The sequence below is a fragment of the Canis lupus genome, chromosome 25 (assembly GCF_048164855.1).
Source record: "Canis lupus baileyi chromosome 25, mCanLup2.hap1, whole genome shotgun sequence".
Lineage (NCBI taxonomy): Eukaryota > Metazoa > Chordata > Mammalia > Carnivora > Canidae > Canis > Canis lupus.
This window is the reverse complement of record NC_132862.1, coordinates 21,451,980-21,473,483: the sequence shown is the minus strand read 5'-3', so window position 1 is coordinate 21,473,483 and position 21,504 is coordinate 21,451,980. Positions and strand designations below refer to the sequence as shown.

Genomic DNA, 21,504 nt, shown 5'->3' with positions numbered 1-21,504 from the left:
TTACCTCATTATGCCTGTGCAAAATTTACTTAACTTACCCCCTAGTCCACTACGCCTCTGGAGGGTTGGCCCTTTGCTTCCTATTATCTATCATTTACTCCTTTTCCCTAACATAGTGAAGATGCAATCCTCACCTTCCCTGATCAAATCCCCAGATCGCCAGCCTGTCCACTCATCTCAACCCTGGCATATAGGGGTAGGGGATGAGCCCACTGCATTACTGTTTGTAATGAGACAACTAGAAACTAGAAAGAGCAGCTAAAACAATGAGTTGTGAACTGAGAAAATAAGCACGTGATTAGTTCTGACTTGAATGGAATATCTTCCTGTTACAGTCAAGAATCCACTAGAAACTGGATCTTCGTCATCAACAGAGGAATTTCAGTAAGCAAGGAAATAAGCCCTTTCTAAAATGAACTTTCTCAAGGGGCTGAAAAAATAATTTTTACATGTATATAATTTATTAATATTATAGTCTCATATGATACAAGCATTTTCTCATCTAAAATGATACTATAAATTAGGAAACATACTTTCATTAAACTCTTGGGCCTCAGAATGTAGCACGTGGGTATATAAAATCTTTTTGAAATTTAAAATTATATTCAGCAGAAAACGTATACTTTTAAAACGATGTGCATTTTAATAACTAAAGAGTAAAACATTTCCCTTAACATCAAAATCAAAGATTATTGTACTCATTTTAATATCACTATATAAATATAAAAATGTTAACCGATAACTTGCCTAGGTCAAATATTCCAGTTGCATTAACAAACATATACATAACATATATGAACTTATAGCAAATGTCAAATTTCCCCATTATTATCTTCTTGTGACATCATGACTTTAAGAGCCTGAACAGTGCCTTTTTTTGTTTGCTTGTTTTTGTTTATTTTTCTCTATGATCTCTAAGTATTTAGGCAGGAAAGAAAATGCAATTGAGGAATATTTCAGTTTTGAACAAGAGTCAGGTCAGTTGCAATCTCTTTTGGATACTCAGCATTTGAGAAAATATGCTGTGAAACGGTGAGCTGCCACTGATAATGGTGGGAGAGGTTAGGCCATTTGTTCATAGTAGTTATCTACCCAATGGCTCTTCACTATATAAAAGAACTCCCATGGCCCCAGAAAAGAATAAAAAGTTCATCATGTGAAAAGCAGGTTGCTCTCATCTGTACAAATTAACCTATTCTCTTGATGCTCAGACATCAAAAATATTTTATTTCGTGTTAAAACAGAAATGTGTTCCTACACTGCAATAGGGTCAATCTTTACCAGTTTCCTCTTCTTCTCCCCACCTGCAAACTCTCTGTCCAATTAAAATACTTGAAAGAGCACTCTTGTCTAATACTGTTACAACAATGATGGTCTCGGATTAGAATATGACTGCTTTGGTCGACTTTGGTTTGGTGAACCCATTTAAAAAATCAAGTATGTGATATAGTTCAAAGTTTTAATAAAGGATTAAGGGTAACTGAGTGACAGTGAAATTTCTCATGTATTTGTTGAATGTCTACCAGGTTCAAAGCTCTGTGGTCTATGCAGCTTTATATCCCAGTTTCTTTGTATTTTGGGATCATGGCCCTTTGGTGACTGGTAAGGAAAAATACTGTAGTGCCACAGTAAAGAATTCTAATGTGGGAAGTACTGGGATGGGGGTGGGAGGTACCAGTAGATTCAGTTAATAAACTGTTGCTCCGGGTTCCAATAGCTTCACACCAAGTCTACATTTTAACATTGTGGAAGAAGGATTGGTTCAGGAATCCTTAATAATCTACCCAGACCATGATTCAAGAATTTTAAGAGCCAGTGATTTTAAACTAAATGACAACAATCCAAAAGCTTTGAAAATGGTCATAGCAAACCCTATCCAGACCTTAAACCTTGGCAGTAAGAACTTGAGAGTTTAAAGAGTCCAGAGGTAATTGTTTGTTCCTCGGGGGAGCAGGGGCCAGAGGTCAATTTGCAAAGCATCTCCCAGAGTCTGGTGTCATGTGCCTTGTCCCCTTGCCATGCAGCAGTTCTTTTATTACCCATATTTTGCTTTAACATTCTAAATGTATAGTCTCTAGGAATATTATGAGCATGGCAGGTTATTTTCTCCCTCCACAAATCCTGGTTGCATAATTTAACATAAAAACAATTTGGGGAAGAGATTTTTATCTTTCTACATTCTGAAAAGCTCTTACTGATACAGTTAAAATATGCAGTTGAAATGCTGCATTTTCTTGAGTATTCAATAAATTTCATGGTTTTTTTTTTCTTAACTGCCTAAATAGGATAAATAAAACCACTCAGTTCTTTAAGCACAGCAAACATGAATCAAATAGCTTTTAGTCCATATTTATAAAAGGCAATGTGACCATCATAAGTTTCTCAATATTCCCTGTCACCTTTAAGCATTTCCATTTATTATTCTCAATATATTTAATAGCATACATATGTTCACAAAAAAATTCTTCCCCGGGGCTTACCGTCAGCTTTTTCTTCCCCACATCTCTTAAAATCTCACCCTATACATGACTTAAAACATGTTTTGAACAGGTTATATGAAAATCCTCTTTTGTGCTCCACGTAGACAGAGCCCCTCGGAATCCGGGAGAAAGCAATCACATTCCAGTTGTGCTGTCAGCGTGAGGGCAGAAGCTCCAAAGCACTACGTTCCTAGAGCTGTAAATCCATTGTGTTGCATGTTATAAATAAGAAAATTGCCCTGTCACAGCTACGGTTTGGGAGCATTAACATTTTTCTTTGCAACTCTCATTTTTAGCCTTTGCTGTTATTTTTTTTCCTTAGTAAAACTTAGTCTCTGGATGAATTCCTGTATCGCTAACCTACACGCCATAATTAAAAGAAATCAACCCCAACCCACCACAACGAAGGTGACAGTCAGCAGTTAAGACAAAACTCTCACCGATTTAGCATGAGGTGGTTCTGTCTCTGCTGCACCCCCTGCCACCCGGCCTCCCCCCAGCCTCTCCCTCCATTTCAGCAAGCTACTTCACGTTGCATTAAGGATGCGTGCTGTGTGCTTTCGAGCTTTTAAGTTTGGTCTTCTCAACCATGACAACACAGTTATAAATTGTTCTCAGGGCTAAGCCACTCAACATCTTGGCACTTGGTTGTTTTTAACTTTCAACAATAGGCCCTGTTCACTCCCCTCCGTCTCAGTTCTTTATTCAGTGATCAGACAAGACACTGATGAAAGGCTGGTCACGGCTTCCCCCCCATGGTATCAGTGTGGTGGCATGTGATGATTCACATGGGGTGTGTTTGATCCGAGAAAGCCCAGTCTCTGCTTATTCTTCCTTTGTTCTGTCATCTGGGGGAAAAGAGAGAGTGTGTTGAGCTGGTTTTTCTCACTTTTGCCCGGGGCTGGTGGGCTATGCAACATGGGGATGATATTTCCCAAGCACCTATTGTCTGTCTGGCATCATATAGGATATATTTACCAAAAAAAAAAAAAAAAAAAAAAAAGGAAAATATTTTTTTAAAGCGAATTTCCACAAACAGAAAAAAAAAAAAAAAAAGAAAAAGGCAAACCCCTCTCTGTGGTTGAAAACAGGAACTATGGTTCTTTTAAAGCAGCCCTGACTTGTCAGATAATCATCACCGTCACCGTAGTCATTTTAATAGCTATCGCAGCTACTTTTGATAGTATTTTTACTACCGCTAATCATTTCATATGATGAAGGGGTTGATTATAACATTGAAATGACAGGTCCCAGTGACGATCTGCCTTTCCGAGGAGTTTAGTAATTGCTAGGATGGCAGAAAATATAATTTTCTATCAAAAAGTGAAAAGAGGCCCTTGTATGTTGGCATTTGCTCCCTCTTCCCCCTTCCATAGGTGGAGAAGAGTCACACAGGCGGGAGTGGGGTAAGTAGAAGCCTCTACCTGTGGAGCTGCAGTCCTCCCAGCACAGAGTGGGGGTTCCTTATTGGAATTCACAGTTCTCTGTGGATACCAGTCTTGCTGCAGGGAGCCACAGGTCTCCCCTCACCCAAGGTGGTGACTGATTCCACAGCCCCCAACTCCAGCTCCAGCTCCCTGAGCACACTGACCTGCTCCTTGAGCTCTGCCAGCTGAGCCGACAGCTGTTTGACCAGACTCATGGTTGATTCCAACTTCTCCTGCAGGTTCCGAATCTCGTTTTGCTCACTGTCACCTTCATTGCTAACGAGGGACATGGCTCGCATCCGAGGAAACCAGTCTAAATTCTTCTCCTAGAAGCAAACGCATGTTCAAGAGCAAGGGAATAAGTATGGAAGAGAGCCTGAAGTTCTGTAGAGAAGGTTATTTGCATCAACAATTTAAGTGTCAAAGTTTCTTAGTACTCAAAGCCAAAGGTACTGTTTCTGGCCCTGCCTGGGGATGGTCTGTGGGTGGGAATGAAGTGAGGGTTAGACATTGGTTTTCATGAGCTGGGGCAAGGTTTTAGGTATTGGAACAAACTTCCTATGGGCTCCCAGGGAGGTCCTGGGTAAAGCATTTAGCACAGCATCTGAACCCAGAGGGCATTCAGGAAATCTTGATGAATGATGAGGTAGGGTCTAGAGTCTGCGGAGAACAGATCCAAGTATGTGTGGGTACAGTAGAGGCATGAGCTATTTCTCCACCTACCCCCAACCTCCTACCCCAGAAGAGAAAGGGGTGGCCGCATAGGAGGGTGGTAAAAGAAATGTTTCAGTTCCAGCCACCCATGCTACACTAGCTTACCACCCACTTCCCCCAGACAGGCTCTGAGCTCTGCTCAGGCAAGAGGGAAGTGGGAGGGCATGGCCCTAGGTTACTTTGTCTGCTCCCTTTGGAAACATTTTATGACAGTGAGGATGAGGTTTCAGAGTCAGACTTCCCCAGAGGGCAATAGCTGGTACCACTTCTGTTTTTCTAGGCAGACTGGGTGTAGGGGTGTGTGCATGTATGCAGCCCTCTATCGTTGCCGAAACAAGTAGTTCACCAGATGCCCGGCTCTCTTGAAAACTCTGATTGCTTAACATCATAGAATCACTGTGCATTACTTATATTACACTTTTCAATCCTCAAAAGGGCTTGCAGGGTAAATCATATTGTCCCCATTTTGCAGATGAGACAACGAGCTGCTCCAACAGTTTAAACACCCATTTGACAAGCCAGGGAACGGCAGAGCTAGGATTTGAAGCCAGGTGAGCCTTTCCACCACTGACTGGGTATGTCACCCTGCATCACTATTTACCTCCCTATTTTTCTAGGTCACCTTTTCCTCAGTATCCCTAGCGGTGATCTTCCCACTTAAGAAAAGCCTACTGCAGGGGCTGCCATGACTGCTACCTGGCCAATCACTAGAATCAGGGTGGACAGAGTACCTTCCTCCCCTGAGGATCAGTGGGAAGGCCCGACCTATCTCCATCCTTCTGTCTCCATCTCGTCTAGCCATGGAGCTGTTGCTGGTGTTCTGCAGTTATTGTCACTGCTCAGAAAACAACAAGTTCTTTATGGTTCCCCACCCCCAATGCAGTGAAAAGGACAGATGAAGAATTAAAGAGAAAACATATTAAAGAATTTGAAACTGCATTTAAACAGCTGTAGCTAATTAGCATTTCAAAGAAAAAATGGTAACTTAATTTGAAGTGCAGAGTGACAGCCAGATTCATTCATTCAATCAATCCTTCAACATCTTTTTCCTGGTATTTAGAGGAGAAAATCAGATAAGATGTCTGCTCCAAGGGGCTGATGGCTTTGGACAGCTTCCACGAAAAATGGACTGTGTGTTGTGTATACCAGAATCCTCCGGGGTTGCTTGTTAAAACTGCAGGCTTCAAACCCACTACCTCTTTCCAAATCAGAACGTCTTTGGGGATGTGCGTGATTCCTATGTGCACTCCAGTTTAAGAACTCCTGTCGATGCAAAGAAGATAAATGATAACAGCTGGAGTCGTGGCAGGGTAGGGAGACAGCCTGAAGGGGAAAGATCTGGAATAGCTGTTGTGGGGAATGGGAAGAGGAAGCCAAAAAAAAAGTGCGCCATTAAATGCTGGTAGGGCAGGATGAATGGTCCAGCAAACTGGGAGACCATGACTTGTAGGGACATCTGCAGAAACCATGGTTTTCCAACAGCTCGGGTGGACGCTCAGGTGAGGCAGAGCCGGACTGATGCAGGATGGTGTGTCCTGTGTCAGAAAGCCACAGTGCTGGGAAGCTAGACTGGCAGCAAAGTGCCAGCTGGACTGAGGGATGCTAATGCGTGGCCTGGTGGGCGGGATGAAGAACAGACCTGGGCTCACTGCTCTCTCAGCACTTAATCCTTTCAACAGCTCACTTCACTTCTCTTATCTGCTTAGGATCTATATTCTTTACAGTATTATGTATGGTCGGGGCCTTATACATGAAGAAACTGAGGCCAGCACATGGTTTTTAGCTGGGACCTCAACCTAGACCTGTCTGCATTGGGGTCTCTTGGCAAGACAGAAGACTCTGGACAGAAAGTGGGATAATAAAATGGAAGATTCCAAAGGTAGGACAAGTTCAGGAAATGAAGATTTTAGGGTGAGACTGCCTTAAATCCACTAAAATATCAGTGATTTGGGGAAGTTAGTATTTATTGGTCACAGAGTTTAAGTTGGGGAAGATGCAATTCTCTGGAAGGGGGGTAGTAATGATTGCCTAACAATGTAAATGTCCTTAATCCTCTAAAACTATACACTTAATATGGTAAATTTTATGTTATGTTGTATTTTACTACAATTTCTTAAAATTGCATTTTCAGGGGCTAATCTTTTGGATGATTTGTGCACAAAGTCCCAGATGTCATCCTGAAGGAGGTCAGTAGTTGGGGTGGATGTGAGGCTGTGGGTGGCCAAGGGCCAAAATCTGTGATGAATGTCCAGGAGTGACCAGGAGGTATCAGGGGGCTGTAATGGGGAAAGGTTGAAAAAGGCATCTTCATGTGAGGGTGAAGAGGTGATGATTCTTAATGAAGGCAACCCAGTCTGCTGACCCTCTGGCATGGCCCTTAGTATGGAAGGGTTGGGGAAATAGGCAGCTGCCACCATGTGGGCTAAAAGACTAGGGACTGTCTTGGGAGAGCCAAAAAGGCAGCATTCTGGGGCAGGAGAGGTGATCTGTACTAGGATAGGGATTCTAGGGGGCATCGATAGACCAGAAGGGCTGGAGTTAGAGGGTCCTGATGGACATGGTGATACCCAGGGTCAGGATGGTGAAAACATCAACTTTCAGAAAGCCTCCAAAAGAAACAGAAGGAAACCACTGCTCTAATGCTTGGCATCACTACTTCAAAGAGAACATGGGTGAGACTCCGCGAAGCCACCTTTGAAGAGATCCTATCGCTGGGGTCCCAGGGGCGGGCCTCTCCCTACATACTCATTCTCCACTGGTCACTTTGTTCATCCATTCATTGGCTAATTCTTACTGTGTTTAGCTCGGCTGTGCTAGGCCCTGAGAAAACAACAGCAAGCAAAACCCAGCACAGTTCCTGTGCTCATGGAATTGCTCATCCCGGTGGAGAGACAGACTTCCAGGCTGGTGAAAGCAAGGACAAGCCTGTGCTGGTGGTCTCTGGGGTCCTTTCTCGGAGTCCCCAAAAGCTGTTCTCGTTCCTAATCCCCTTTTGGTTTTCCTCACCTTTGTTTCCTCTGCTGCTTGTATCTTTCTCTGTTTTTGTCTGATTGTGTCTCAGTCTCTTCTCTCCCACTCGTGTGCTTTTGTTTTATTCTTGCCTTCCTCTCTACATCAACTGACCATTGTCTTAAACTAAAATACCGTGTGTCAGGAAGACTTCTTTTTCAATAATGAATGCATTGTAGAGCCTTTTCTTAATCTTCAAGGAACCTGACTTGAATGTTTTACATCTTTCACTAAAATGGGAAAAAAAATTGCCAACCGAAATTGCTCTGTCCTCTTTTTTTTTTTTTCAAAGAAAGCCAATTTTGTAAAAATAATTTTCACAACTGATGTTTCTTCAAATTGGTGCAGGAAGTACTTTTTTTTTTTTTCCACCAAAATTAACTCAAATACAATAGTGTTCTCCAAATGCTGTATATGCTTTTTCATCAAAAGTGGCTCCCAATTAAATCCCCCAAGGTTCCTCTTTCTGCTCTAATGGCGCACTGAGCAGTTTCCATGGAGGGCTCAGACTGAGCTGGGTGAGACCCTGGATTTTTGTCTCAGCCAGAACTGCAAGACAGATATACAGAACAGGACAGCACTTCCTTACCGCGTTGACTTGTAACGTGTCCACCATCTAACGAAGCAGCCTGATTTGGTTCGTTACTTCTTAGTTACTCATATATGCTATGTACATCTTGTGATCATGCACATGACTAGTAGATTCCCATGTGGACTTTTGTTAGTCAATATGAAATCATTTCCTTCTTCCACCAGGAATGAAAATATTTGACCACAGAGTAGCAGAGAGTCAGAGAAGTTGCAGATCAACTTGTTAGGTTCTGAGGTTACAATGTAAGAACATAGTAACTGGGGCACCTGGGTGGCTCCTTTGGTTGAACATCTGCCTTTGGCTCAGGACATGATCCCGGGGGTCCTGGGATTGAGTCCCGCATTGGGCTCCCTGTGGGGGGCCTGCTTCTCCCACCGCCTGTGTCTCTGCCTCTCTTTGTGTCTCTCATGAATAAATAAATAAAATCTTAAAAAAAATGGGGAGTGGAACTTGGGGAGTGGAAACTCAGAGCTTCTTGAGGGTTCTAAAATGCAAAGCTCAGGGATAAACTAGTCACGTCTCTGAGAAAGGATACACAGAGCATGCCAGCCGTCACCCTCTAGCTATCCCTAAATTTACAAATAATCATCTTTCTAGATGGCCAGAAATGAAAAAAAATCAAAGAGTACTTCAAACAGATCAATTTGATTGACTTACTTTTGGAGTTATTCAATAAAATGATCAGGGTGTCAGGTCCCTCAAGGTTAGCTGTGCTGCTTTCACATTCAGTTCTTCACGTGATATCACATTTATGTGAAAGAGTGGTATGGTGGCATGGTGAAAAGAGCACTGACCTAAGAGTCTGAACACCGGGTGCTGGTTTTAGCTCAGCCTAAAACTGGCTATGTTATATAAGGGGAGTGGGGGGCCTTATTCTCCAAGTCCCAGTTTCCTCATCTGTAAGACCAGAATGTGACCCCAGGTGGTCTCTGTGTCTCCTCCAGCTCATCACGAATTCAAGGAAAGTTTTACAAATCAAATTGCTGAGACAAGCCTTGAGCTCGCCAAGTGAACAAACAGAGACATAGCATGGAGGCTAGAAACGACCTTGAAACCACATAACCCAAGCTCAGCATATTACAAATGCCTAGCCTGAAACCTAGAAAGTTTAGGTTTCCTTGAGGTCTTACATACAGTGGCAGATGTCCCTGCACTTGCTTTCCACTTCTGGACAAGATCCTTCACATTACATAGTGGAATAGCTTTTATGGACTCTATCTCCGTTGATGCTTAACTGGCCAAGGGCTCAAGAACATGGAAGATTGAAATGCTTCTTCTCCTTGTCAGAGTGAGATTAAGAAGTAATGGGATGGGTTTAAGTGAACCAAGCTTTCGTGAAGTTGCCTTATGTCCCTTTTTTTTTTTTTTTTTTTTAATTTATGATAGTCAGAGAGAGAGAGAGAGAGAAGCAGGCTCCATGCACCAGGAGCCCAACGTGGGATTCGATCCCGGGTCTCCAGGATCGCGCCCTGGGCCAAAGGCAGGTGCCAAACCGCTGCGCCACCCAGGGATCCTGCCTTATGTCCTTTTAGCTGTACGAGGCACCCATTAAAAGTTGCCTGTTTGGGGGATCCCTGGGTGGCTCAGCGGTTTGGTGCCTGCCTTTGGTCCAAGGTACAATCCTGGGGTCCCGGGATCGAGTCCCACGTCAGGCTCCCGGCATGGAGCCTGCTTCTCCTTCTGCCTGTGTCTCTGCCTCTCCCCCTCTCTCTCTCCATGTCTGTCATGAATAAATAAATAAATAAATCTTTAAAAGTTGCCTGTTTGTAAACTAAACAGGCAGCAAGGATCGTATTCTACATCACAGTACTAGATCCCAATTGTTGGCTGCCTAGCAAGTGTCAGGCACTTGAGTCATGCTCTGGCAAATACCCACAACAACTCCATAAGGTAGAGACTGTTACCATCCCCATTTTACAGATGACAAAACTGAGTCGGGAAGAGGATTAGTTACTTGCCCAAGGTCACACAGGTGTTGAAAGTGGCTGGGCCAGCCCTTGGCCTCCACCCCGTCCAACTGGAAATCTTGGGCTCTTTTCACTGCACTGTACTCCTTCCTCATGTCTTATGGAGCGGTCACTGCTTAGCTTCTGAATTTGCCAAGAAAAACAGACCACAGTGAGAATATAATAACTTGAACCCCCTTGGTTGCTAAAGGTTTACGTATTGAAAATGAGAAACACAAAGCCTCTAGGCAGTGTATCAGATCCATATGCAGATACCCATGAAATGCAACTACACTTGACATTCATGGCAATTTTGCAGAGTGCTCTGAAGTATTGCTAATGAGGGGTAACACACTGAACATACCATGTATTATATTGTAATCAAATGCCAATAAACCATTTACTCTAGACCCTCACCTCTGTTTCCACTCTCCCTGACTATGCTGAGAATTTGCTGTCACAAGACCATTTTTGCTAAGGTCTTGGTTACCATCTCTCTTCTAAGCCTTCTGTTTATACTGCATTTTCCAATCTGAAATCATTTACAAAGCCTCCTAGGCTGACAAGTATAACCATTTCCCCAAAGCCTCAGTATGACCCACTGCATTCCTCTCTTTGCCTTCTGGTTTGAAGATGTCAGCAGAAATGGCTCTCCAAAGGAACACTACCAATGCAAATACTACCTACTTACTGGAAGGCCCCTGAGGGAAAGCATCATTGCTCCTTTCCCATAACTTTGGACCTACAAAAATATCCTGGAACAGGGATTCTTTCTGAAGTGAAAGTAATCCTTTTGGTTATGGGGGAGTGCTTCATGCACCCCATCTCAAGTCTCTGCTCAGTGCAGTAGGGACACGGAGGGGAGTACTTCTCAACCTCTAACCAACATGGTGACTTTGATGGCAGGTTAGGCATTATCTCAAAAATTTAAGGGATGTCCCCAACACTGGCATCTGGATTTCTAGTCTTGTGCCCAACCTCAAACACCCCTTGCACATGACAAGTATTGCTTGATGTGTGCAACAAAAAGGCTTGTTCTCCTGGGGGTTCAGATGAAGAAGACCCTGGGTTCATGAGGAAGGAAGGATGAGCTGGAAAACATATACTTGTCTGGCAAACTTTAGGGACCGGAGGTGACAGAAAGGATCCAGCTGCGTCCTTTGAAATTAACACGCTATTCCTGAATTGACAAATAAATGAAAAACTTGGCAACTCATCCTATGTATTAAAAAATGACATGTTAAGAACTGAAAGATTCATTTGCCAGTCTTTATCAACTGTATTTTCCTTCTATATCTCCCTGTTATTCTGTATCTGTATCTCTCTGTATCTTTCTTCTACAACTGGTGACTTCCCACAAATGTAGTAGAGTAACAAACTCGTGTGGTTTGAAAAGTTTTAAATGTGGTAGCTATCCAAAGCAAATCTGTATCGAATGATTTTGTAAAGCAACAAAATCCCTTTATAGTGGCATTGTCAAACCTTGAAATATTTTTAAAATCTAAATGCTCAGATATCAAGTATGCATTACGTACATGAAAGTGGTTTGAACATGACAAAGCACTACACAAACATAAAGTATCCTTGGACTGCTGGGGCAAGATGCATAGAGGTTGGGCCCTCTTATAGCTTATAGTTGTGTAAGGTACCTAATGAATGCTCAGTGAGTAATGACCCCTGGTTTTACTGCTCTGCTCTTGCCTGGCCCCCGTCCATGGCCCCACCTCCAGGGTAGATGGGAAGGGGGCTGCTGGCCTAGAAGCCTGTCAGGAGGTAGTTCTTGTTCCAGAAGGTAGAGAGAGAAATAAGTCTGAAGAAGGAGAGGTACATGGTTATAAAAACAACAGGCCTATTTATCTCAGCAGGGCTGAGGGTTTGGAATAAAAAAAAGTGACAGCTGGGAGGGACTGGACACTGGTGTAATCCTACAGCCCCTGTTTCCTATGCAGCACAGCCAAGGTGGGAGCAAGAATGACCTGTTGCCAGTGTGGGGCGAGCAGGGGAGCTGGGATGCTCACCACCACATCGTAGCCTTGCAGGCCTTGAGCTTCTGCAGAGGTGGATGTGTGCAGGCCCCCCTATCTATGGCTTCCTCACCCTAGTAATCCAGAGTGAAGCAAGTGAGTGTGGACCTCCTCAGGTGAAAAGAGGACTCAAAACATTAAAAAAAAAAAACTTATAAAAGTGTCTTAGGAAGGGTGTTAGGCACTGGAGTTTCTAAGACTCATGGGTCAAGATTCCTGTCCTTATATATTTCTAGACTGGTAGAGGAGTTAGGTAGTGGAAAAGGTAGCTGGTAATGAAGGTTGCGGCCTCCAGCAATGGGCAGAGGCTCTGCAGGCAGTAGGCCGACCAGAAAGTCATTCCCTGGGGGTGGGCTGCATGCTAGATGATGGGCCTTGGCTACTTAGGAGGTTGAGAGAACTGGGATTTCCAAAGCCTGCCTATACCAGGTAACCTGAAAAGGCACCAGTGCTGGAGAGGAGGGCTCTCAGTAGGGACCTGAGAAGGAAATGATGGTACAGGTGATGACCCTTCAGCTTAGCTTTGTACCCAAGATGGCTGGTCCCACTGTGGACAGCAGGCAGGGCTGTGAGCAAAGACTATGGTCCCTGAAAACCCACCCTGCTTCCCATTCCTGTTCCTTATCCTTCCCTCCTTCCCAGGCTCCCTCTTAGAAGCTTCCTGTCCTCCATGATGAGAGGGCAGTGGCTGCACACAAGAGCAAAACTGTAGATTCTGTTTTGAATCCCTGACATAGTTAACATTGGGTGTCTACACAACACATCAGCTATATCTGCAAATGGTAGGGTTCTGATCTGTTCCCAACTGACCAGGCCCCTCACTGACAGAGAGCCACTGTGAGAGAGAGTGGTTCTTGGCTGGGAGGCCGATGAGGGCATGGGTCCAACAGTAGCTTAGGGCTGCTAGGAGCTACAGTCAATAACTAGTCAATAACTAACAGCATTACCAGGCAATAGCCAGAACACTCAGCGGCAGAAGGCTCTGGCTGTGGGGTACCTGTGAAGTGGGGTAGTGGGGGGCTATGAGGGATGGGGCATGGACCCAACTTGGAGCAGCAACCAGAGAGAGGGGAGTGGAGCCTAGTGCTTAGAGCTGCTGTGAGCCATCGGCTTGCTCATCTGAGATACAGGACAGTACCAGACCCAGGATGGGAACCCAGTCATTGGTCCTGGTGATACAGTGAGCAGGGGGCCTGTCTGCCAAGTGGCTGTGAGTGAGCAAGGAACCAAAGGACCCGCCCCAGCATTTCCCCCAGATTCCTACTGCTGGTGTGCCTACATAGGTGTTAAGTGTGAAACACTGACCATAGACACACACGCACACACACACACACACACACACACACGCACGCACAAGTAGTAAGTAAAACTTGCACATCAGAGGAGACTGTCGGGGATGCCAGATGGCTCCAAGATGCTCCCTACAGATTGCAGTGGGCACAATGCTAAGCTGAACAGTCAATCATTTCCCTTCCTGTTTGTGTTTTTCTTTCCTTGTCAATTCATGACTCCACTTAATCTATATTTTTATCCTTGAGACTTTAACTCTTTCTTAAACTTTTATTTTTTTAAATTTCCATATTTTATCCTTAAGTTTCTCTTGGCCACTTTATCAAAGAATACAAATATTTCAGGGCACCTGGGTGGCTCAGTCTGTCGAATGTCTGACTCTTGGTTTGGCCCAGATTCGTGAGATCGAGCCCTGCATCGGGCCTGGTGCTCAGTGGGGTGTCTGCTTCTCTCTCTCTCCCCCTCTCCTTTTGTCTCTCTCTTTCTCTCAAATACATAAATCTTTTAAAAAATGAATATAACTATTTCTTCTACAAATAATTTGAAGTATGAGCATCTGAAAGTCTCATTGGTGATAGACAAAAATGAGATCTCGTCACAGTGAGATTGGGGCAAAGTATTTTTTTTAAGATTTTATTTATTTATTCATGAGAGACACAGAGAGAGGCAGAGACATAGGCCAAGGGAGAAGCAGGCTCCATGCAAGAAGCCCAATGAGGGACTCGATCCATGGACCTGGGATCATGCCCTTAGCCGAAGGCAGACACTCAACCACTGAGCCACCCAGGTATCCTGTGGTGGTGGGCAGGGTGTCAGGGGCAAAGTATTCTGAACAGCGTATGGAATACTGGAGTGGGCATTTGTCCAATTTGTGGCCACTCAGCATGTGATGTCCTTCTTGTATTTGCAGGGACCACCACTATGGAGTCTCGGTGGGAGGCGGGATCCAGCATCCAGCCATGGGTGCTACGTTGTCTGTCCTCCCTGTGGCAAAAGAGCCAGTTGTGTGACCTTAGACTGGCCCATCACTTGCTCCTGCCTGAGATTCGGATGAGGAACAAGTGATGCCAAGAAGCAATATGAATTCCTTCTGTTTGCAATGGTGGCAGCAGTGACATCTGGCTGTAGTGAAGCCACCTGGTGTTGAGGCCAACTTCCAGGAGAAAGCATCAGTGGCAGTGGCACACTCCCTAGGTGGGACCTCCCGGCCAGCTCCCTTCATTGGGATTCTTCTCGTATTGAGCTTGATTGTCACCTTTTCCTACCTTCTGTACATACCTCCACAAATCCTTTTTCTTCCTAAGATAAGCAGAGCTAGTTGATATTGTTTACAATGAAGAATCCTGGTTGGTACAAGTATTGAGAAATTAATAGGACCAAGTGCTATTTAACACTGGCCAATTTTGTCCAGAATAAAGATGATGAACCTTTGGAGTGCTTAAGGGCCTTATCCAAGTCATATGGCTAAGAAATTATACAATAGTTATGTTAAGTAATATATGGTTATGTAATAAATATGATATTAATTTTTATGAAGTAAAAATAATAATCATGGATGGACCCAAAGAACCATGTAGAAAAGTTTCATCAGTGTTCTTAGTAATAGCAACAAATTGGAAACAATTTAAGTGTCAACAAATTAGCCAATGATCAAAGGTAGTAGGATACATCATAGTATGATGAACTATACAGCCACTATACATCATGGCATAAAAGAATATTTAATGAACTTGGTAAGGATTCACAATAAATATTTTTGTGCCTTTCTTTAACTTATCATGGAAAATTCCAAATATTAAGTTTGGTGACTAGACTGGACCCATCATCTAGCTGCAATGATTGTTAATTCACAAGTAATCTTGTTTAATCTAGACCCCTCCTGAGTTACTCTCTGATTTTTTTTGGGCCACCCCCCAGGCCCTCACTCAGCCCTGGAGGACTGACCCTCTCATCAGCAAGAGAACATAAAACAAATGTCAGGCCCCAGTCTCTCTGAAATCCCTAACATATCTGTCCTCATCTTCCTCAAATCTGTCTTCAAGGTCATCTTCCTCGACTTTGCCATAGGCAGTGCTTTCTCATCCCCCTTCCCTGGGTGTATTTGTTCCTCCATACCAGGAACTCTTTCCTAGCACACGATATGATATACTTACTTATTGTATTTCACGTCTGTTTGCCCTGCTAAAATACAACTCCATGAAGGCAGGAATTTGCATCCGTCTCATTCATCCCTCTAGCTCAAGCACTGGGCCTGGTACTGGTAATACTTAGTAACTATCTGGTAAATCAGTCAATGCTTAGTGAATGAACGAGTCCCAAAAGCCTGGTGGGAGCCACCCGGCTCATGCCAGAGGTTAAATGTCTGTGGCACCTCTGTAGTTCTCACTGGTGGAAGCTGGATTCAGTAGCACCCAGTTTCAAGCTGAAATCACTACCAAGGAGAAGATAGTAATTTTCATTACCTAGCTGATAACTGATCTTCATTTTTCATTAATTATTTTCAAGCCCCTGATCCCATAACCCTTACCTTTGCCCCTGGGAACCATCAACATGTTTTCTGTATCTATAAGCTTGTTTGTTTGGTTTCACATATAAGAAAGATCATGCTGTATTTGTCTCTTTCTGACTTATTTCACTTAGCATAATGCCCTTTAGGTCTATTTGTGTTATCACAGATGTTTTCACTCTTTTTTATGGCTGAATAAAATTCCAGTGTGTGTGTGTGTGTGTGTATGTGTGTGTGTGTGTGTGATTGTGTGGTGTAACGTAACGTAGTGGTCCAGTTTCATTCTTTTGCATGTTTTTCCAAACCCATTTATTGAAGACACTGTCCTTTCCCCATTGTATATTCTTGGCTACTAATTAATTGCAAATTAATTGACCATATATGCATGTGTTTACTTCTGGGCTCTTTTTTCCATTCCATTCATTTTTGTGTCTGTTTTTATACCAATGTTATACTGCTTTAATTATTAGAGCTATGTAACATAGTTAGAAATCAGGGAGCATGATGCTTCCAGCTTTGTTTTTTTTTCCCTCAAGATTGCTCTGGCTACTTGGGATATCTTTGTGGTTCCATACAAATTTTTTAGATTATGTGTTCTATTTCTTTGAAAAATGCCATTGGAATGTTGATAGTGACTGCACTGAAACTCTAGATTGCTTTGGGAAATATGGATGTTTTAATAATATTCATGCTTCCAATATGTGAGCATGGAATATCTTTTCATTTATTTATGATTTCTTCCAGTTCTTTCATCAATATCTTGTAGTTTTTGTCATACACATCTTTCGTCTCTTTTGTTAAATTTATTTGTAGGTATTTTGCTCTGTTGATGCAATTGTAAAGGACATTTAAAATTTTCTCTTTCTGATAGAGTTCATTATCAGAATTTTATATACTGATTTTGTATCCTGAAATTTTCCTGAACTTGCTGATTAGCTCTAACAGTTTTTTTTTTTTTTTTTGGTGGAGTCTTCAGCATTTTCTCTATATATTATGTCATCTATAAATAGTGATAGTTTTACTTCTTCCGTTCCAATTTGGATGCTCTTATGATATTATTAATTATTTATGGGTAAACAATTACACTGAGGACAAATTTGTGAACTGCTTAGTTTTTAAACTTTTGAGTATCCATTTCTGATTTCTTTTTGTAAAGAACACCCATTTGATAGAACCTGTATGACACAGGCACCTAACATATATTGTTGGTAAAATGGAGTTGTTGCATATGGCACTAATGATATAGGTAAGTTGGGTAACCTGATTTTTTTCAATAAGATATATTGTTAGTATGAACTATTTCTTTTTTTGGTTGTTCTTTACTAATCCAAAGCAAATATCCTTCCTTTCTCTTCTTCTTCAACATGTATTTAATGAGTACCTACTAGGTAGTAAATACTCTTCCTGGTACTGGCTAAAACACTAAACAGTTCAGAAAGAGTTCTTGCTTTTTTTGGAGCTTATATTCTAATGGAAGGTGAATGATGAAGATGACGATAAATCAACATCAACGAAATAATTTCAGGTAAGAGTAAGCACTCTGAAGAAAATGATGCTTTGAAAATTATCTTGGGGGAAGAAGGTGTTACTATAGACGGGGTAGGCCATGAAGGCTGCTATGGGAGGTGATGTTTGACTGACAAGGAAGAGATAACTTTGCACAGAAATGAGAGGACAGAGTTTAGGGAATAATAATGTAAATGACCCAAGCTGAACACGATGTTGGCATATTTGAAGAACATAAAGAAGACTGGGTAACTCAAGTGAGGTACCATGTGAGAGACAGGGAGTGGTAGAAGGTAAGAAACCAGATGGGAGCAGGCATGAGTTATGGACAAGCTCTGTATACAGAGGGAGCTAAGAGGATTTGGGCTCCCAACAGACGAATGGCAATTCCTGGTTTACAGCAAAAATACAAACACACATACATATACACACACACAGACACAAACAAAATAAAACCGAACACTTTGGCTGCAGCATGGAGAATGCACGGAGAATGGACATGATAGAGATTCTTATGGGGAGACCACCATCTGCAGGTGGGCATTAATGGTGGCTTTGGCAAGAATGGTAACAATGCCAGCCAAGGGGGCTTTGAAATCAGTAAATGAGTGTTTGAAAATGCATACTTGACAGCACTATTTCTTGTAGGTTAAGATTACATTCACAGAGATCAAAATACCTCATTAGCATGATTAATGTGAACAAACAGACTGGATAATTTAGCCTCTCAGTGATTTATTAGGCCAGAACCACATAGCTGTTTCCCCAGAGAAGAGAACGGGGTCGTGCCATCGTGTTCCAACATCTGCATTCAGTGACACCATGTTGGTAGCCTGAAATCAGCCACGGTGGGACTACTTACACCATGGAAACCAGAGCTGGTTGTTACAAATTTACAAACACTACTGACAAATGTCCTTAACTAATAGAGATGATGAAATCCTTAAAGATAGTTTAAATTAAACCACTGATCCAAAGTCACATACCAGAAGATCATGGCAGAACCAGGATGACCGTGGAAATCTAATACACCAAAGGCACCCTTTCTCTCCCTTCCTTCTTTTTTAAAGATTTATTTATTTGAGAGAGAGAGAGAGAAAGAATGGGGAGAGGGGCTCAATCTCATGACCCATGAGATCTTGACCAGAGCTAAAACCAAGAGTTGGACGCTTAACCAATGAACCACCCAGGTGTCCTAAGACACCTCTTCTCTTAAAGAGTACAATTATGATGAGCAGTGAGTAATGAACAGAATTGCTAAATCACTATATTGTACACCTGAAATTATATAATTAACATTATATTGGAATTAAAATTAAAAACTTAAAGTCTCTTGACCTTAGAATGTGCCACGACCTGAATTATTTTTACTTTCCTGGATTCATGGTTTAGTAATCTTTTTTTCTGAATCTTTGTTATTCTATATCTACATATGTACTTTGGATACCACTTTTCTTGATTATGATGATGAAAAACATATTTCATCAAGATCATTCTGTTTTTAAAATAAAAAATGTCAACAATAAAAACAAAAAGTGCAGTTTATATTTTAAATATGATTGGGAAAATGCTGCATAGCTTATGGCGGCAGTAGACTCACAGTGGCCTAGAGAAAGATACATCTGAGAATTTGGGGGCCAGACTCTTACAGAAGGGTCTGCGCAAACTTTATGAAAGAATATGTCTGGATATCCTCATGCTCTCATCCTCTAGAAGCAGTCTTTTTTTTTTTTTTTTTTTTTTAGAAGCAGTCTTAAGAGAGGGTTTTGGATTTTCAAATCATGCTGAGGTTCAAATAGGTTCCGTTTTGTGCTTTAATCATAAAAAGAATAATTTGGCTCAGTGCATGTTTCAGTTAATTTACAAGTTGATAAAATTCCTTCTAAAAGTCAGAACAGCTTTTCTGCAAGTGCTATCTGATATTTTGACACAACTCTCCCTATATTTCTCTCAAATATAATCATCTCCATTTTATGTGACTGATTAGAAGGAGAGTTAATAATAACAGATTTCTTTTTTCTTAAGATTTTATTTATTTATTCATGAGAGACACAGAGAGAAAGGCAGAGACACAGGCAGAGGGAGAAGCAGACTCCACGCAGGGAGCCCAATGCAGGACTCGATCCTGGCACTCTGAGATCACTCCCTGAACTGAAGGCAAACGCACAACTGCTGACCCATCCAGGCGTCCCTTATAACAGACTTCTATGTAGAGCTCAGAGAACATTATGTCTACAATTTTCTATACAGTGTCTATATAGTGTCGGTTAAGCATCTGACTCTTGATTTCAACTCAGGTCATGGTCTCAGGGTTGTGGGATTGGGCCCCACATCGGGCTCTACGCTCAGTGGGGAGTCTCTCTCTCTGTATCTCTCTGCCCTTCCCCCTCACATGCATGAGCTCACATTTTCTCTCTCTAAAACAATAAATAAATATTTTTTAAAAATCTGTTGTAGTAACTGCATCTACTACTGTTTGAATTTCACTGTCTTTTCTTCTCATGTGTATGTATGGAGCACATATAAGTTTGTCTCATACTAAAAAAAATGGGTAAATCTTCTAAAATGCTACTTAAATTCCTCATTTGGGATAATAATAGTAATAATAATAATAATAATAATAATAATGTTCTTTTTGTTCCTTGAGAGCATGCTAATGAAGTCACCAAATTTCAAAATTGCCAAGCACAGCTCAGTGTGGAGTCCACCACATGGGAAAAATGCTTTAACCCCACAGAGCTTTAACCACCATAATCTGATTAAAATGAGTTTGTAGCTGGTCAGCTCACCAACTGATGTTCTTTTACTAGTCCTTTATATTAAAACTTTTTCTTTTTTTTACCTTTTGGGCTGTCTTTAAGTCTTCCTCTTCATCTTACAAATTCTACCCAAACGGAGGAAAAAAGCTGATGGTCCTCAAGTTGTGTCTCCTCTGGGCTTAGCAGCATTATCACTAACTGGGCAATGGTTAGGAATGCAAGTTCTCAGACCTTACCCCAGACCTGCAGAATCAGAAACTCCAAGGTTGGGGCCCAGGGATCTGTGTTTTAATAGCCCTCTGGGTGATTCCAACGTACACTAAAGTTTGGTAGCCAGCACTCCAGATACCACAAGACCTAACCAGTGATACCTTAACACCACTAATCATTGGATGAGCCTTAATGAAAATTCTTAATTGCACTCATGATACACACTGATGGAATAATCACATAATTGGTTGGCTAAACAGGGACACATTTGAGCATGAAAGGAGTGCTATTAAAAATAATGCAGAGACAGGGGTATAACCTGAACTGTTATAGTCAAAACTATAGTCCCTCTAGCTTCCATTAAAACCTGGGCTATCACTTATGGTATCTGGATCAACTAGTCAGAAGAATGAAAGACTTCTATAACAGAATTAGTATGGCCTCCGTAGATAGAGTTTCATTTACATATATAAAGTGCTGAGAGGTCCATTTTGAGATACTATCAACTAGGAAGTCATAAGTATTTTGGTCATTTTAAAATTGTCAATATTTTGACATTTCTCATGGGAGTGATCCATATTTGCAACTCTCATTTCATTATTTCCCATCTTTCTTACAAAATGGATTTACAATAACCCTCTCTGGAATTTCTCCTTTATTCTAATGACCTTGTAGAAAACCCAATTGTTTTTTCCCTTAGACTTTATCATCACTGGCCTCTCCACCAGCCTCTAAATTGTTTCAGATGTCCATCACCAAAGATCTGGGGCATGGTCAGGATAAAGATCTGAAGTGGTTCTTTTAGGTCAGCACAACACAGACCTAACAATAAATTCAAAATTGGACCAAGATGATGTGCCAGGATGCACCAAAGAAATCTTACACTCAGGCCAAACGTCTTCATTAGCACCAAAGTGCTAAAATTCCTTTACTAGATTTTTCAAATAGGACATCATGCAGATTGAGGGACGCTAAATAAAAAAAATCTGAATTGAGTCCAAACCAATATGCTCTTCTGGGATAGGGGCAAGTGGGTGTGAT

General features: G+C 42.0%; 1 protein-coding gene and 1 long non-coding RNA gene across 4 annotated transcripts in view; one reads left to right on the top strand and one right to left on the bottom strand.

Moving 5' to 3' along the window:
* Nucleotides 1-439: 439 nt before the first annotated feature.
* ITPR2 (inositol 1,4,5-trisphosphate receptor type 2) overlaps nt 440-21,504 on the bottom strand; it is a 470,949-nt gene continuing 449,884 nt past the window's right edge. For 2 of the 3 annotated variants that reach the window (XM_072798592.1, XM_072798595.1), the window contains 2 exons: nt 4,072-4,233; nt 440-3,328 (listed from right to left, as the gene is read on the bottom strand). In XM_072798592.1, the coding sequence (XP_072654693.1) occupies nt 3,242-3,328; nt 4,072-4,233 (249 nt within the window). In that variant the 3' untranslated portion in view covers nt 440-3,241. Of the gene's footprint in view, nt 3,329-4,071; nt 4,234-10,171; nt 10,313-21,504 lie in introns of those variants that run through there. The other variant, XM_072798594.1, reaches the window with a different exon arrangement.
* On the top strand, nt 4,216-6,465 carry LOC140617340 (uncharacterized). Its single transcript, XR_012017584.1, has 3 exons — nt 4,216-4,356; nt 5,094-5,172; nt 6,328-6,465. It is a non-coding gene; the product is annotated as an uncharacterized lncRNA (long non-coding RNA).